Source organism: Mus pahari, chromosome 20 (genome assembly GCF_900095145.1).
Source record: "Mus pahari chromosome 20, PAHARI_EIJ_v1.1, whole genome shotgun sequence".
In the NCBI taxonomy this organism is placed as follows: Eukaryota; Metazoa; Chordata; class Mammalia; order Rodentia; family Muridae; genus Mus; species Mus pahari.
The window spans coordinates 30,800,871-30,817,469 of record NC_034609.1 but is presented as its reverse complement, the minus strand read 5'-3'; the positions used below and the strand labels follow the sequence as shown (position 1 = coordinate 30,817,469).

At 47.8% G+C, this 16,599-nt stretch overlaps 1 protein-coding gene across 1 annotated transcript in view; it reads left to right on the top strand.

Moving 5' to 3' along the window:
* Positions 1–3,931: 3,931 nt before the first annotated feature.
* The window catches only part of Nqo1 (NAD(P)H quinone dehydrogenase 1), a 14,069-nt gene continuing 1,401 nt past the window's right edge, over positions 3,932–16,599 (top strand). Inside the window, exons 1-5 of the mRNA XM_021220562.2 lie at positions 3,932–4,147; positions 11,695–11,859; positions 11,936–12,066; positions 12,530–12,643; positions 14,564–14,665. Coding sequence (XP_021076221.1) covers positions 4,141–4,147; positions 11,695–11,859; positions 11,936–12,066; positions 12,530–12,643; positions 14,564–14,665 — 519 coding nt within the window. The 5' untranslated portion in view covers positions 3,932–4,140. The remainder of the gene's footprint in view (positions 4,148–11,694; positions 11,860–11,935; positions 12,067–12,529; positions 12,644–14,563; positions 14,666–16,599) is intronic.

Sequence of the window (16,599 nt, the reverse complement as noted above, 5' to 3'; positions counted from 1 at the left end):
TTTTTTTTTTTTTTTTTTTTTTTTTTTTTTTTTTTTTTTTTTGGTTTTTCGAGACAGGGTTTCTCTGTATAGCCCTGACTGTCCTGGATATTTCTTTCTTCCCTCTTATATCCTGTTGTGTTACTTCAGCTTTGTCCTGACCGGGATGAGACTCCACTGAGATTCGTCACAGGGTCTGTCACTAGCCTGTCACCAGAAACAGGAAAATGCACGTGTGTCTTTCCCTCCATGTCAGAATTTATCAGATAACAGGAAAGTTGAGCTGTTCTAATGATGGCAATCTGTTCTCATGTCTACCCTACTTTGGGAGTTTGGCCAAGGCGTGCGCGCGTGTGCACACACACACACACACACACACACACACAGGGTCTTAATTCCAACCCTTTTTCTTTGCTTTTGAGACAGGGTCTCACTATGTAGCCCTGTAGCCCCTGCTGTTGTTCTAGCACTAGCTATGTGGACCAGTCTGGCCTTAAACTCAGAGATCTGTCTGCCTCTGTCTGGCACTCAAGTGGTGGGATTAAAAGTATGTACTAACTTGCCTGGCTTTATTCCAGTTACATTAATTCATATCACACATCACACAGTGAATATATATCTATATCTATATCATCTATCTCTATCTCTATCTCTCTCTGTCTCTCACCCCTCCCCTTCTAGCTCATCTCAATTTCTCTCTATCTCCATCTCTATCTCTTTCTCTCTGTCTCTATCTCTATATTCTCTCTATATATCTCTATTGCTCTACCTCTTTATGTCTGTCTGTCTCTGTCTTTATCTCTCTGTCTCTGTCTATCTCTCTGTCTCTGTTTCTCTGTCTCTGTCTGTCTGTCTGTCTGTCTGTCTCTCTCTCTCTCTCTCTGTCTCTTTCTGGGCTAAGGAATAAGTGCTGCTACAGAACCCGAGGGTGTTGAGAATTGCCCTGGTGTTGTATTTTCGGGCGTATTGAAGTTGGAGATTTACTGCAACACAAGGGGTTTCAGTACTGTGCTGAGAATGAAGCTATACAGACAGATAAGGAAGGAGACTAGAGTCTGGAGGGAGCCCCTGGGAGAACTGCTGTTGGCGTCGGGTTTGAGAAGGAAGCTGCAGAGTTCGGCGGTGAGGTGAGAAGGCTTAACAGGGCCCAGAGCAAGAAATACATCAGGAGCAGGGAACAGCGGCGGGTTAGATCCAGATCCAGACAGGTGGGCCAGCAGGTGCTGAACGGACAGTAGGCTGCATCAACAGTGAGGGACCGAGCAGAATAGCTGAGTTCTCAGCTCTGGCCGCATATGCCAACTCTTAGATGACAGGTTGGTGCGGAGCCGTGCCGTTGCCATGTAAGGGAACATCACTGATGCAGTCCAGGTCGGGGAACCACACCCTTTCCTCAGTCTGGAGTGTTGGTAAGTTCTTGGGCCTGGTATGATTTTAATGCACCCATGCTTCGGGCATCTCTGAATACCACAGCCAACAGAGTACCAATGCGAAGTTCAGTTCAACATGACTCAGTAGCTATTGTTGGGTCAAACTTCAAGAGTCTGACCCCAATAGTTTACTATAGGCATATATTTTAAAATGATTTATTTATTTATCTTATTATATGAGTGCAATTATAGTTGTCTTCAGACACACCAGAAGAGGGTGCCAGATCCCATTACAGATGGTTGTGAGCCACCATGTGGTTGCTGGGAATTGAACTCAGGACCTCTGGAAGAACAGTCAGTGCTCTTAACCACTGAGCCATTTCTCCAGCCCTACTATAGGCATATTTAAGCACAGCACAGTCTGATGAAAAGTTTCCTGGTGATAGTTAAGTTAACTTCATGCAAAGGTTAAGACATCAAAAGTCTATGTAAAGTACACACGACAGCCATAAGATGGATTCTAACAAGTCCAAGACAAGGGTCAGGGGGAGGATCTGGTGTGGTCTCAGCCACATTGATAGCACAAAGGTCACCAGGCTATTAACCTCACCTACTTCCTGTCTCTTCCTTTGAAGAGAGAGCCCTGCGTGTTCAACATTCTCAGTTCCCCTATTGCTTATCTGTGAGCATAAGAACCTCTGTGTCTGCTATGCCATGGGACCCTACAGCTTTATCTCTCCCCCATAAACCTAAGGATGTGTCCCCTGGAGTAAGTCATTTATAAATGTGTGCTGGTGGATGCTACTGACAGCCGCTATAATTGGTCCTTATAGAATGGAGTCTCCTAAGGCAGCGAACAGCCTGAAGTACCACTGCTTTTATACAATAGGAGTGTCTTAGAGTGGAGCATGGCCTGATCTTAATACTGAGGGTAACCTCGAACTCCTGACCCTGAGTGAAAAAAATAAGAAAGAAGGACGTGACTACTCTTAGGTATAGTGGGGAAGGTTTGTTGTAGAGAGAGAGAGAGCCTAACCAGAGGTAGAGACGTGGGAGAGTCCAGAGAGATCATGTCCCTGAGCTGGGTCATCTGTAAGGACAATGGGGAGGGGACAGCCAGAAGAGGAGGCCAGGAAGGTTAAAAAAAAAAGGGGGGAGTATATTATATACTATATAATCTAGCCAAAATGGCTAGATCATATGAGGAAGAACTGCTCGGGGAAGGCAGCCCAGCTCCTGGGCTGGAGAGCTTCGGGTATAGGGCAGGGTATGCCCGTCATAACCTGTAACAAGTAGGGACTGAGGGATGCTGGGAGAATCTGGTGGCCAGGTCTGTTTCGATAGGTTAAACAGGCACGCTCAGACATTTGTCCTAGATTTGAGATCTAACGGATCCTTCCCGCCCCTGGAACTCACTCTGTAGACCAGGCTGGCCTGGAACTCAGAAATCCACCTGCCTCTGCCTCCCAAGTACTTACTGGGATTAAAGGTGTGCACCACCACACCTGGTTCTTGCTTGTTATTAAAAAAAAAAAAAAAAGTGTGTGTGTGTGTGTGTGCCTGAGTGTGCCCATGGAGGTCAGATGAGGATGCTGGATCCCCTGTAGCTGAGTTACAAGTGGTTGTGGGCAGCCTCACTAGGTGTTGGGAACTAAAAAGGGTTCTGGGGAAAGCAGTCAGTTATCCTAACAGCTCTCTTTGACTTCCTGATAAGTCCCTACAAGTTCCGTAGGGTAACTTTACCAGTTTTGATTTGGAATGTAGGTTTGACGGTCCTAGAACTTACTACATAGACCAGGTTAGCCTCCAACTTACAGATTTCCGCCTGCATCTTGCTCCGAACTGCTGGGATTAAAGGCGTGTGCCACCAAGGCCCCACAAACAAAATTTTTACTTGAGATTTAAAACTTTTTTTGGTTCAGTTCTATATTCTGATGTAAATCTTCCTGTAAAGTTATTAAGTTTCACCCGCAGCTACAGAAATACTTCCCCGTGGCTGCTGTCTCCTGCCAGCTTTGCTCTGGCTTCCTAGAGGTTCGCACAGATGAGTTCCTGGTCACCGCCGGGGGGGGGGGGGCAAAATTGAGGAGACACAAGCGTGTACACCCAGGGGGCAGTTTTTGCCGTTTCTAAGAGCAGAATCAGAACGCAACACAGAAGAAACGAATTCATTTCACACTAGGACAAGTCTCTCTGAACTTTTGGTCTAAGAGTCACAGTGAGTCGGCAAAATGTGAGCCCATTCTTTTAGCTGCCCCACCCTTCCCTTAGCGTGCAAAGGTGACTTCCCACGGCTGAATGAGGACTAATCTGCATGGGCTGGTTATGTAGGCAGGTCCCACGAAGCTCGAAATTTTCTGTTGGAAATTTCCATTTTGTACCCAGGAGGTCTTAGGACAGGGAGCAGATGAATTTGCCCACGATGTCCCCATATCCTCAAATTCTCTCTCACTCCCTTGTTCCCGGAGAACGCTTTTGACTTCCATATACAGGAGTCCTAGTCCAGCCCCAAACTGCTTCTCCCTGCCAATAACTTGGTATCTTCCCCCAGAGCGCCTCTGGGTTCCGGAATCCAGCCCCGCCCTCGATGGCTGCCCTGCACAGTGGGCTGGGCCCCGCATAAGCAGGATATAAAGCGTGCGCTGAACCCATACCCCACCGCTCGGCTCGCACTAGCCTAGCCTGTAGCCAGCCCTGAGGATTTCTCCGACGAGTTTTAGGGTCGTCCTGGCAACCAGCTGCTCAGCCAATCAGCGTTCGGTATTACGATCCTCCCTCAACATCTGGAGCCATGGCGGGTGAGTGTGGCACCAACTCCAGCCTGATTTACTCTGAGGAGGATATAGGGGCTTGCTGTGAGTTTTGTTCCTTGCCTCAAAGAGGAAAAGTGAAGTGGTTAGGAACCTGGATGAGCCTCGGTTAGTCCCTGGAAGGAGAGCTTCTTCTCAGAGCCAGAGATGCGGATTATTCTGCAGCCCAAGTTCACCCGTGGGCAACTCCAGCATTGCCCCATCTACACCGTTCCTTAACAGAGCTGGCCACTCTCTGTACCTCGTTCGGACTATTTAGAAAAAGGGTAACATGTGTCCTAGGTTGGCCTTAAAGCTGCTGTATAGTGAAGGATAGCCTTGAACTTAGGATCTTATTGCCTCCACTGACTAAGTGCCGGGATTGTAAGTGTTCATCACCACGCCTGATTTATACGGCTCTGGGAATTGAATTGAAACCAGGACTTCCTGCATGCTAGACCTACTCTCTACCACCCGAGCTCTGTGCACATCCCCAGCCTAGGCCAGATAGTATTTAACCATTTGGAAATACATTGCTAACATTTAAAAATGCAAGCAGGCGGTTTACCGGGACCACTGCTGGGCTTGGTGGCACTCTGGAGGCAAAGGCAGGCAGATCTCTTTTAAGTTTGAAGCTAGCCTGGTCTATAGATCCAGTTCCAGGACAGTCAGAGCTACATAGTGGAGAGAGACTGTCTCAGACAAACAAACAAACAAACCAAACCGCAGATTTAAAAAAAAGGGGGATCATCACCTTGTGAAAGAAAACGGGAAGATGTGGAGATGGGGCACAGGGAGCGGAGCTGAGAAGGAGTGTAACAGAATCGGAGCCTAGCTCCGGCCTGCCAGGCTCTGGAAAGTTTCTATTGTGACCCTGGAGCGGGAAATCCGATTTGCTAATCGGTCCATTTTTGTGCCAGTCTCCTCACTTTGCCATCAGCTCAGGGGAAGGCAGGGGAGAGAGTCCTTGGCACATTATTACCGCCACATTATTGTCTAGTGTTTGACTGGCATCTACTACGTTCTTGGCCAAGTAGCCTCCAGCGCTAAGTACTTCCCACCAGGTTCTGGCTCTGAATTCTCAGCAGCAATAAGGTGTAGATAGTGTTTCCTCCATTGGGGCGGGACTGTAACTTTTTTGGAGTTTGTTTCCCCCCCCCCCTTTTTTTTTTTTTTTGAGGGAAGGATGTTTCTGCCATTGTACAGGGCCATCCCAGTGTTCTCTAAGCTCTGTGATGAGTTGCTGGGAAAGCCAGCGAGGGAGGGTTTTGAACAGCTGGTAAGGCTGCTTTGGTCTCCATTTATGCATGAGGGATAAATGTTCCAAGCCGGAGCCGCAGACAGCACAGAGCACAAGCATTATTATATTTATCTTACACTCCCACACTTGTGATTCAGTTCAGTTCAGTGTTTGTTTATTCATCCATCCGTTCATCCACTCATTCATTTTGACCAGACTAGCTTCAAACTCGATTTGGTCTAGGCTGACCTTGAACATCTGATCCTCCTGCCTCTGCGCCCCAGTGCAGGTGTGTGCCCAGGCCAGGCTAAATTTAATTTACAAATTAGAGTAGAAGGTTGACAAAATAAAAACTAAAACAGAGCCGGGCGTGGTGGCGCATGCCTTTAATCCCAGCACTCGGGAGGCAGATGTAGGTGGATTTCTGAGTTCGAGGCCAGCCTGGTCTACAAAGTGAGTTCCAGGACAGCCAGAGCTATACAGGGAAACCCTGTCTCGAAAAACCAAAAAAAAAAAAAACTAAAACAGAAAAATGACACCCATAGGCTGTAATACTGGCAATCTAGTCTGTTCTCTGTCGCTGCCAACCAAAAGCAAGCGGAGAAGGAAAGGGTGTGTTTCAGCTGACAGCTCTGGGCCCTAGTTCATCACTGAGGGAAATCGAGGCAGGAACCTGGAGAGGAGAACTCTGCTTACTGGCTTGCTCTCTGTGACCTTTTCAACCTGTTCTCTTACACAACCCAGTGAGTGGCACCTGCCCAAGGGTGACACCAATCACAGGGAGCTGACCCTCCCCAAATCAATCTCTAACTAAGAAAATGCCACCCACTACAGGCCACTGTCTGATGGAGGCCACTGTCTGTCTGATGGAAGCCACTATGGGCCAGTCTGATGGAGGTCTCCCCTGAAGTTCCCTGCAGAGGGTTGGGAAGCACTGAAGCTTTCAGGTGGGGGTGGGGGAGGGAGACTGAAAGCAAGACTAGGCTGGATTCTGGAGGGAGATTTGTTTCCTGGGGCCGGTCCAGATAACTTCAGCTACCCAAATTTAGAGTCAGGGTTGCCAAGAATGTTATTGGATAAAGGGACCTGCTACCAGGCTTGATGACCTGGGTTCCCTCCTTGGGACCCACATGGAAAGAGAGAACCAACTCCAACTCCTGCAAGTTCTGCCTAAGACACACACACACACACACACACACACACACACACACACTCTGAAAGAACAAATAATGTAATTTAAAAGCACTCGGGAGGTAGAAGTAACAAGTTCCAGGGCAACCAAGGCCACACAATGAGACCTTGTCTCAGAGAAACAAACAAAAGAAAACCCACAACAAAACAAACAAACAATATCAGGGTGGAGAGGCCGCTCATTGGTTAAGCACACAGGCTGCCCTTGCAGAGCCTGGGCTTGATCCCCAGTGTTCACGTGGGAGCCAAAACTTTTGGTAATTCCAGTCCTTCTGAGGGTACCAGGCATCCGTTGCACAGGCATATGTGCAAACAAAACACCCATACCTGTAAAATAAGTAAATGCTAAAATTTAAAAATTGTTTCCTTTCTCTCTCTTTCTTCCTTCTTTCCTTCTTCCTTCCTTCCTTTCTTCTTTTCTAATTATTTATTTTTTATATGTAAGTACACTGTAGCTGTCTTCAGACACTCCAGAAGAGGGCATCCGATCTCATTACAGATGGTTGTGAGCCACCATGTGGTCTCTGGGATTTGAACTCAGGACCTTCAGAAAAGCAGTCAATGCTCTTAACCTCTGAACCATTTCTCTAGCCCCGACAGGGTCTTTCTACATAGCCCTGGCTGTCCTGGAACTCACTATGTAGACCAGGCTGGCCTTGAGTTCACAGAGATCTGTCTCAGCCTCCCCAGTGCTAAGATTCAAGGCTTCCACTACCACGCTTGGCCTAATTTCAATAAAAAATGACTTTTTGTGAAGTTTGGGCTCCACAGAAATGAAGCCCAGGTCCCTGGCCCCTACAGTATGTAATAGGTGCCCAGTTAACAATGTGGTACAGCTGGGAGCTTGGTGTCTGATGACCTGAGCATTTCAGGGGGTAAATGGAGTGGAAATCAGGCACAGGTGCGTGTGGGGGGCGGGGAGGGGGGAGCAAGTTCTCCTCCGTTTCAGGATTCGTGGAGCAACGAACAATTCATCTGTTTCTTGGCAGCCCATCAGAGCAGGGGACAAGAGGCACTGGCAAGATCACGCTGGGGCTGTGGGGCTCGGTTGTAGCGAGTATGAGGTTCCAGATTCAAACCCCAGCATAAAACAGAAAGCAGGTGCCGACCCACTAGATGGGGAGATGCAAGGCAGAGCAGAAGCTGGTGTTGGCTAGCGTGCTAACAGGAATTCCTGGTGTGTTTCCAAGCTCATCCCCAAACAAACACTGAGGTCTTTCATTACCCCGGAGGTTATTTCTGTTTATGGAATAATTCAAATGAAAACTAGGGGCTGGAATGCTGATGGAGTTAAGAGCATTTGCTGCGTAATCCTGAGGACCAGACTTCAGATCCAGGGACCAAAGTTCAGACCTCGTAAGCCCAGGCAGGGTACCCTACAAATACCTGTAACTTCAGCTCTAGGGGTCCACCCCCCTCTTCTGGCCTCCAGAGGTAACACCCACATCAATACATGCATAAAAATAAATCCTTAAGAAATAATTATTTAACACTAGCTCAAGGAACTCTCTAGACCTACAGCACCCAGAGGTTCCTTTTGTAACCTAGTCAATTATCCCTGACCATTCTACTGATTTTCTAGGGAGATCATTTTATTTTCATGTCAGTGGTCAATTAAATATGCCACCATTGTCAGGCGGTGGTGATGTATACCTTTAATCCCAGCTCTGGGGAGGTGGAGACAGAGGCAGCCAGCCTGTGTTCCAGGAAAGCCAGGGCTACACAGAGAAATTCTGTTTTTTTTTTTTTGTTTTTTTTTTTGGGGGGGGGAGGGGGAGAAGGGAAGCCAGCATCAGTAGACACTAATTTCTCACGGACTCAGAATGCATTCTTTATTCTTCTTGCTCATCCCTTCCTTCCATTTCAATTTTATTTTTGAAATGTATTTGTTATTATTAGAGTGGTGTGTGCCTGTGTATGTGTGTACCAGTATGTGTGTGTATGCCTGTGTGTATGTGTGTCTGTGTACCCGTGTGTGTGTGTGTGTGTGTGTGTGTGCCTGTGAGTACCTCTGTGCATGTGTGTGCCTATACCTGTATGTGCCTGTGTGTGTGCCTGTGTGAGTGTGTGCCTATATGTGTGTATGTTTGTGTGCCTTTGTGTACCTGTGTGCATGTGTGTGCCTGTATCTGTGTGTGTATGTGTGTGCCTGTATCTGTGTGTGCCTGTGTGTGTACCTATGTGCATGTGTGTGCCTGTGTCTGTGTGTGTGTGTTTGTGTGCCTGTGAACCTGTGTGCATGTGTGTGCCTGTATCTCTGTGTGTGTGTTTGTGTACCTGTGTGCATGCGTGTGCCTTTATCTGTGTGTGTATGTACCTGTGTGCCTCTGTGTGTACCTGTGTGTGTACCTGCGTGCAGGTGTGTGCCTGTATCTGTGTGTGTGTATAAGTGCCACAGCATTTATGTGAAGACCTGAGGATAACCCTGGCCACTTACGTGGGGTCTGAGCATCAGTTTTGGAATCTCTGCAGATCTGTCAGGGAGACCTGGGATTTGAAGGCCTCAAAGAATAGGTTGGAATACAGTCTCACGCTGGAGAAAACCTTACTTCAGGTTCAGTGCACATTTACACAAGTATGTAACACAGAAAGCAGTGATCCAAGGGTGAGTTTAGAAAAACCTGATCAGAAACACGTGTAAAAATAAACACCAGTAAGCAGATACTAAATGTTAGCAGAGCAGCCCTTTCTAGAACTTTCTCAGCACAGAGCAATTTAAGCACAATTACCTGGCACATGCTATGGATTATATCTGGGAAACCAGATTCGGGTCATCTAAAGACAACACTTGGCAAATCCTTCCAACCACGTTGGGTTCTATAGCTGTTACAACATCCAACAAGAATACACATGTCTTATAAATTGAATGTAAGCGTCTGTCACAGGAGGCAGGAAATCACATCCAAGAACAGTCCAGGGAACAAAATGCACCTGAAGTAAAAGGCCCTCTGCCGCTTCCTGGAGCCTCTCTCACGGTTCCCCAGGGCGCTGGCCACCACGTTCCCCAGGGCGCTGGCCACCACATTCCCCAGGGCGTTGGCCACCATGTTCACACTTGGTTCCCCAGGGCACTGGCCACCACGTTCACACTCGGTTCCCCAAGGCGTTGGCCACCATGTTCACACTCGGTTCCCCAAGGCGTTGGCCACCATGTTCACACTCGGTCTTGAGGCTTTGACATCTTTACCTCCTTTCCTTTTTTTTTTTTTTTTTAAATTGGGAAGCTGCTGTCAGGTGGGTGAGTTCACTGGCCCCAAGGACCAAGGCCAGGGGAGTCACCATGGGGAAGGGAGGAGTAGGGGAGGGAGAGAGAAAGAGGCTCATCCAGAAAAAGGAGAGGGAGGAGGAGGAGGGGGAGAAGCGGGAGGAGGAGGAAGAGAACCTCTTTCCATTTTTATTAGTTACTTTGCATAGCTGTGAGCAGAAGGGGTCCCAGAGCTTGTGGTAGAGGCTTCTCACCTCAAGGCAGACAGGGAGAGAAGCCAACACGCAGAGGGCCAGATCTAATCTTCAGAAGCATGCCCCTAGGGACTCACTACTCCAGTCAGCCTCGCCCTTACTCCAGCCTCCAACCTCTGTTCCCCAAGTTCTGCCACCTTCTGAAGTACCACCACAGGCTGGGGACTAAGTTTCCAACCCTTGAGCCTGTAAGGACTGGTTTATTTTTTTATTTTTTTATTTTATTTATTTATTTATTTTTGGTTTTTCAAGACAGGGTTTCTCTGTATAGTCCTGACTGTCCTGGAACTCACTCTGTAGACCAGGCTGGGCTCGAACTCAGAAATCCGCCTGCCTCTGCCTCCCAAGTGCTGGGATTAAAGGCGTGCACTGCCACCGCCGCCACCACCACCAATTACAGGATCACATCTGCATGTAAGACGCTGAGGGTCCCTGCCCTCAGCTGGTTCTGATTGGCAAATAAAGTTGTCAACGGTGGATGGCTGGGCAGGGGACTGAGGCAAGGGAACCCAGGGAAGAAGGATTTAGTACCGCCACGCTGGGGGAAGGGGAAGGATCAGACTTGAGAGCTACAGGGCAGAGAGACTGCCAACATGTAGGAGTTGGAGATTGTGGCCCAGGAGGGCTGCAGGCCTGGGTATGGGGCAGCCGGGAATAAAGGTTTTCGTAAGTAATAATTCAGGAATATCAGAGGGGAGAGTGTGCTACCAGCATGGAGGATTAAAATAGAAGGCTGGGGGGTCTGGTGAGATGGCTCAGCAGTTAAGAGCACTGACTGCCCTTCCAGAGGTCCTGAGTTCAAATCCCAGCAACCACATGGTGGCTCACAACCACCTGTAATGGGATCCGATGCCCTCTTCGTGTGGTGTGTCTAAAGACAGTTACAATTTACTTCTATATAGTAATAAATAAATTGAGGCAGGCAGATTTTTGAGCCTGGTCTACAGAGTGAGTTCCAGGACTGCCAGGGCTACACAGAGAAACCCTGTCTTGAAAAACAAACAAACAAACAAACAAACAAAAACACCCAAAAATCTTTGGGCCTGAGCAAGAGGGCCAGAGCGAGCAGAGGTCCTGAGTTCAATTCTTAGCAACTACCTGGTGGCTCACAACCATCTGTACAGCTACAGTGTACTCATATATTTAAAATAAATAACTGTTTCTTTAAAATAGAAGGCTCTGTGTGTGTGTGTGTGTGTGTGTGTGTCTTTCATTTGAGATTCTAGAGCATTGAGGTAGCTCGTCCGAGGAACCCACAGAGCCACTGCTGGAGAGGTAGAGCAGATTAATCAACTACAGCAATACCTCTAGACTTCAAATTTTCAAAAAAAAATGTTTTTTGATTACATTTAGAGAGAGTGTATGTGTGTGTGTGTGTTCTGTGTGGAGTTCGGGATGACTTCAGAAGTTGGTTCTCTCCTTCCACCAGGTGGGTCCTGGGGATTGAACTCAGAATATCCGACTTGGCAGGAAGTGCCCTTAGCTGCTGAGCCATCTCACCAGCCTCAACTTTAGATTTTCAGATGAAAGACGTTTAGTTGATAATGCTAGCCACTGTTCCCCAGGCTGAGAAACGAAGGTGGGAAACATGTCTGATCCCAAGCACTTTAGGGACTCACCTGTCCTGTTTGGATTTTCTTTCCATGCCTCACATATGTCTAAACAGTGAGAAGAGCCCTGATTGTACTGGCCCATTCAGAGAAGACATCATTCAATTACGCCATGAAGGAGGCTGCCGTAGAGGCCCTGAAGAAGAAAGGATGGGAGGTACTCGAATCTGACCTCTATGCTATGAACTTCAACCCCATCATTTCCAGAAATGACATCACAGGTAAGAACCGTCTCTCTCCGTTGGCAGCGGACCCCCGTGGCCCAGCCTCAGTCCCATTGCTCTTGCTACCCAACAGGTGAGCTGAAGGACTCGGAGAACTTTCAGTATCCTTCCGAGACATCTCTAGCATATAAGGAAGGACGCCTGAGCCCTGATATTGTGTCTGAACAGAAGAAGCTGGAAGCTGCAGACCTGGTGATATTTCAGGTATCACATAGGACAGAAATCATAAGAAAGTGGTGTCTCACCAGGCGGTGGTGGCACACCCCTTTAATCCCAGCACTTGGGAGGCAGAGGCAGGCGAATTTCTGAGTTCAAGGCCAGCCTGGTCTACAGAGTGAGTTCCAGGACAGCCAGGGCTACACAGAGAAACCCTGTCTTGAAAAACAAACAAACAAACAAACAAACAAACAAAAAAAGAAAGAAAGCAAGAAAGCGGCGCCTGCAGTATTTTTCCTTATGGGCCTGGGGCCCTCTGCATTCTTAGTGATGTCAGTCAGAGGGTGTGCAGCTGAGCTGATATGCTTTGAGTATTTGTGTGCGTGCGTGTGTGTGTGTGTGTGTGTGTGTGTGTGTGTGTGTGTGTGAGAGAGAGAGAGAGAGAGAGAGAGAGAGAGAGAGAGAGAGAGAGAGAAACCGCGATCTGACTTCTTGGTCTTCTGCCCCACAGTTCCCATTGCAGTGGATTGGGGTGCCCGCCATTCTGAAAGGATGGTTTGAGAGAGTGTTCGTGGCAGGATTTGCCTACTCATATGCTGCCATGTACGACAAGGGCCCTTTCCAGGTAGGTGAACCGTTGGCCATCTCCTGAGTAGACTCTGTCCTGAGTGCACAGATGGACTCTTAAGACCAGGGAGGACGCATTGTATTGCTCTTATAAATCAAATGACAGGATGTTTTGGACTTGCTCAATTTTTTTTCTACATTTACCTATTTTATGTATGTATATGAGTGTTTTTGAGTGTTTTTTCGACACAATGTTTTTTTGTTTTTTGTTTTTTTTTAAAGACAGGGTTTCTCTGTGTAGCCCTGGCTGTCTTGGAACTCACTCTGTAGACCAGACTGGCCTTGAACTCAGAAATCTGCCTGCCTCTGCCTCCCAAGTGTTGGGATTAAAGGCATGCACTATCACTGCCCGGCAGCTCAATTCTTTTTTATATTTACTTATTCTTTTATGTATATGGGTGTTTTGCCTGTTTATATGACTGTGTACCACATGTGTGCAGTGACCGAGGAGTCCAGAAAAGGGGGTCACAGGACAGTTGTGAGCCACCTTGGGTGCTGGGACTGAACCTGGGCCTTCTGAAGAGCAGTCAGTGCTCTTCACTCCATTCCATCTCTCCAGACGGCTATTTATGCCTGTGTGTGGGAGGGACACACGCCTGCCACTGTGTCTATGTGGAAGGCAGGGGACAAGTTGCAGACGGGAGATCAGACTCAGGTTGTCAGGCTTGGTGGCAAGTGACTTTACCAGCTAAGCCATCTCACCAGTCTTTGGACCTTGTTTTAAAGTGTTCCAGAAACAAAAACGAAAAAAAAAAACCAACTTAAAAAAGTAAGTGTTGAGGGAATTAATGAGTGGCTGGCGTAGGAGAGGGAAACTAGACTTCAAGTTGTTTGGCAGATTTTATTTTATTTTATTATTTTATTTTATTTTTGTTATCCTTGCCTCTTCATGCTTGAGATTTTTCCGTAGTAAAAGTCAAAATGGAAAAACCTTACTGACTTGGTTGGTGACGGACACCTCAAATCCCATTTGGGTGGGAAAGGCAGGAAGATCAGGAGTTCAAGGCTATCCTCAGCTACTTGGTGAGTTTTTAGGCTAGCCTGGACTACATGAGATCCTGTCTGAATAAAACCTAAGAATCTTTCTTGTTTGGAGGCCAAATGGTGACAAGAACTATCTTTAGACTTTTTTTTTTTTTTTTGGCTGGGCATGGTGGCGCACGACTTTAATCCCAGCACTCGGGAGGCAGAGGCAGGTGGATTTCTGAGTTCGAGGCCAGCCTGGTCTACAGAGTGAGTTCCAGGACAGCCAGGGCTACACAGAGAAACCCTGTCTCAAAAAAAAAAAAAACAAAACAAAAACAAAAAGAAAACAAAACAAAAAGATTTTTAAACATGTATTTATTCTTATTTTATGTACATTGGTGTTTTGCCTGCTTGTATGTCTGAAATGAGGGTGTTAGATTCCCCTGGAACAGGCGTTACAGTTGTGAGCTGCCATCTGGGTGCTGGGAATTGTATCTGGATCTTCTGGAGAAGCAGCCAGGACTTACAACCACCGAGGCATCTCTCCAGCCTCGACTTTTTTTTTTTTTTTTTTTTTTTTAAAGTAAATTTATAAAAATTGGCACAGGGTCTTATGATGAAGCCCTGGCTGGCTTGGAACTCACTCAAGAGAGACCCACCTCCCTCTGTCTCCTGAGCGCTGGGGTTAAAATCGTGAGCCATCATACCCAGCTGTCTCCTAAAGTTTTGAGTGAGTTGATTTGTGCTGTAGCCATGGCTATCCACAGCCACATGCTGGTCCCAGCCACAGTTGGAACATGTGCAGAGTCATGCTGAGGTGGCAGAGGACCTGAAGCCTGAAATAATAGCCCCGATAGGGTGGCTTTATTCACTCTTCTCCCCTGAGGCTCCCTCGTTCATTAACTCACTGGGACCCAGGAGAGGAGCCGGTGACACTTGTTTTCTCTTCCAGAATAAGAAGACCTTGCTTTCCATCACCACTGGGGGTAGCGGCTCCATGTACTCTCTTCAGGGTGTCCACGGGGACATGAACGTCATTCTCTGGCCAATTCAGGTAAGCCCCTTGTCGGTGAACTTCCAGAGGAGTTTGTTAGCCGAGCGTTCCTTGGAGTCCAAACCTCCAGACAGTAACTCAGAACTGTCCCGAGGTGAGAGGGGGGCAGCCTGGAACAGGGCAGCCACTCACGAGCTTCCTTCAGGAGTGTGGGAGATGACCCAGGGCACACGGTCAAAGACTCTCCAATGTGCACCGGGGCCTCAGCGTGTGCAGCCACGGCCTTGGCTCTCTCCAGTCTTCCTGGAATTGTTTCTGTAACCCCAGAATATTTTAATAATTAAAAAAATGTGTATGTGTGTGTGTGGTGTGTGTGTGCGCGCGCGTGCGTGCATATGTGTGCTTGTATGTATGCGTGCATGTGCACATGCATGTGTGTGCCTGTGCGATTGTGTGTGCGCGTGCGCGTGTGTATCAGAGGTCAACTTTTGGGAGTCGGCTCTCCCTTTATATCTTATTGATACCAGGATTTCCTTGGCTTTTGTAGTGCTGTGTGGTCAAGGCTCACTGGCCTTGAACTTCTGGGCAAGTTCTCCTGTCTCTGCCTCTCATCTTGCCTCTTGGCATGCTGGGATTGCAGATTCATGCTGCCGCATATATTGGATTTTTCGAGACATTGTTTCCCTGTATATCTGTCCTGTAACTCTGTAGACCAGCTCAAACTCGGAGATCGCCAGGCAGTGGTGGTGCATTCCTTTAATCCCAGCACTGGGGAGGCAGAGGCAGGTAAATTTCTGAGTTCGAGGCCAGCCTGGTCTCGAACTGGAACAGAGTGAGTTCCAGGACAGCGAGGGCTACACAGAGAAACCCTGTCTCGAAAAATCAAGCTGGGCGTGGTGGCACACGTCGGAGATCCACCCACCTCTGTCTGACTCTGAGTGCTGGAATTAAAGGAGTGTGCTGCGGCTGCCGCCACCACCCAGCTGCATTCACTTTTTTTTTTTTTTAAAGATTTATTTATTTATTTATTTATTTAATGTAAGTACACTGTAGCTGTCTTCAGACACTCCAGAAGAGGGAGTCAGATCTCGTTAAGGATGGTTGTGAGCCACCATATGGTTGCTGGGATTTGAACTCAGGACCCTTGGAAGAGCAGTCGAGTGCTCTTACCCGCTGAGCCATCTCACCAGCCCTGCATTCACTTTTTTGCATAGGTTCTGGGCTCTCTCTTCATCAGGCTTACAAGGCTGGTACCTTTACTCTAGTCACTGAGCCATCCCTCCTGCCCTTTTATTGTTTGTTTGTTAGTTTGGTTGGTTTGGTTTTCCAAGACAGGGTTTCTCTATGTAGCCCTGAAACTCACCCTGAAGACCAGGCTGGCAACGAACTCAGAAATCCACCTGGCGTGCGCCACCACTGTCCCGCAAGACCTTTTATTGTTTTAAGGTGGGAGGAGGTTCATATACAATCCCAAGGTGGACTTGAACTTGTGACGGTCTCCAAGGTGGGCTTCGGGGTCCTTGGACGCTGAGGAGTATGTCCACTCAGGACTGGGGCTGCAGAGGAGAGAGCACGAGGCGGGCACTGGAAAGACCGTTTGTGCAAACTGCGTTCATCGTGTGGAGAGGCAGACAAGTGCGCATCCACACGCCCTCGCATGAGCCAGAGCCAAGGAGCAAGCGCTCTCCCTAATGTAATACAATTTCCGGCTCTTTTTGGCAGAGGATCCAGGTTGGCACAGTTTCAAGGTTTTTACTCATTCAAGCTCCACCAAGGAGGCTGAGCCAGGTGACAGCTAGGGAGGGCAGGCAGAAGTTAAGAGAGGGACCCGTGTCAATTTCCCTGGGCACCTCAGGCCTCTGACTCCACATTCTCCTATTGGCAAGCTCAACTCACCCTCCTAAAAGTTTTTTTTTTTTTTTTTTTTTTTTTAGTCTTTTTTTTTTTTTTTAAAGATTTTTTGAGAGAGGATGCCTGTTTGGCAAGGACAGGCA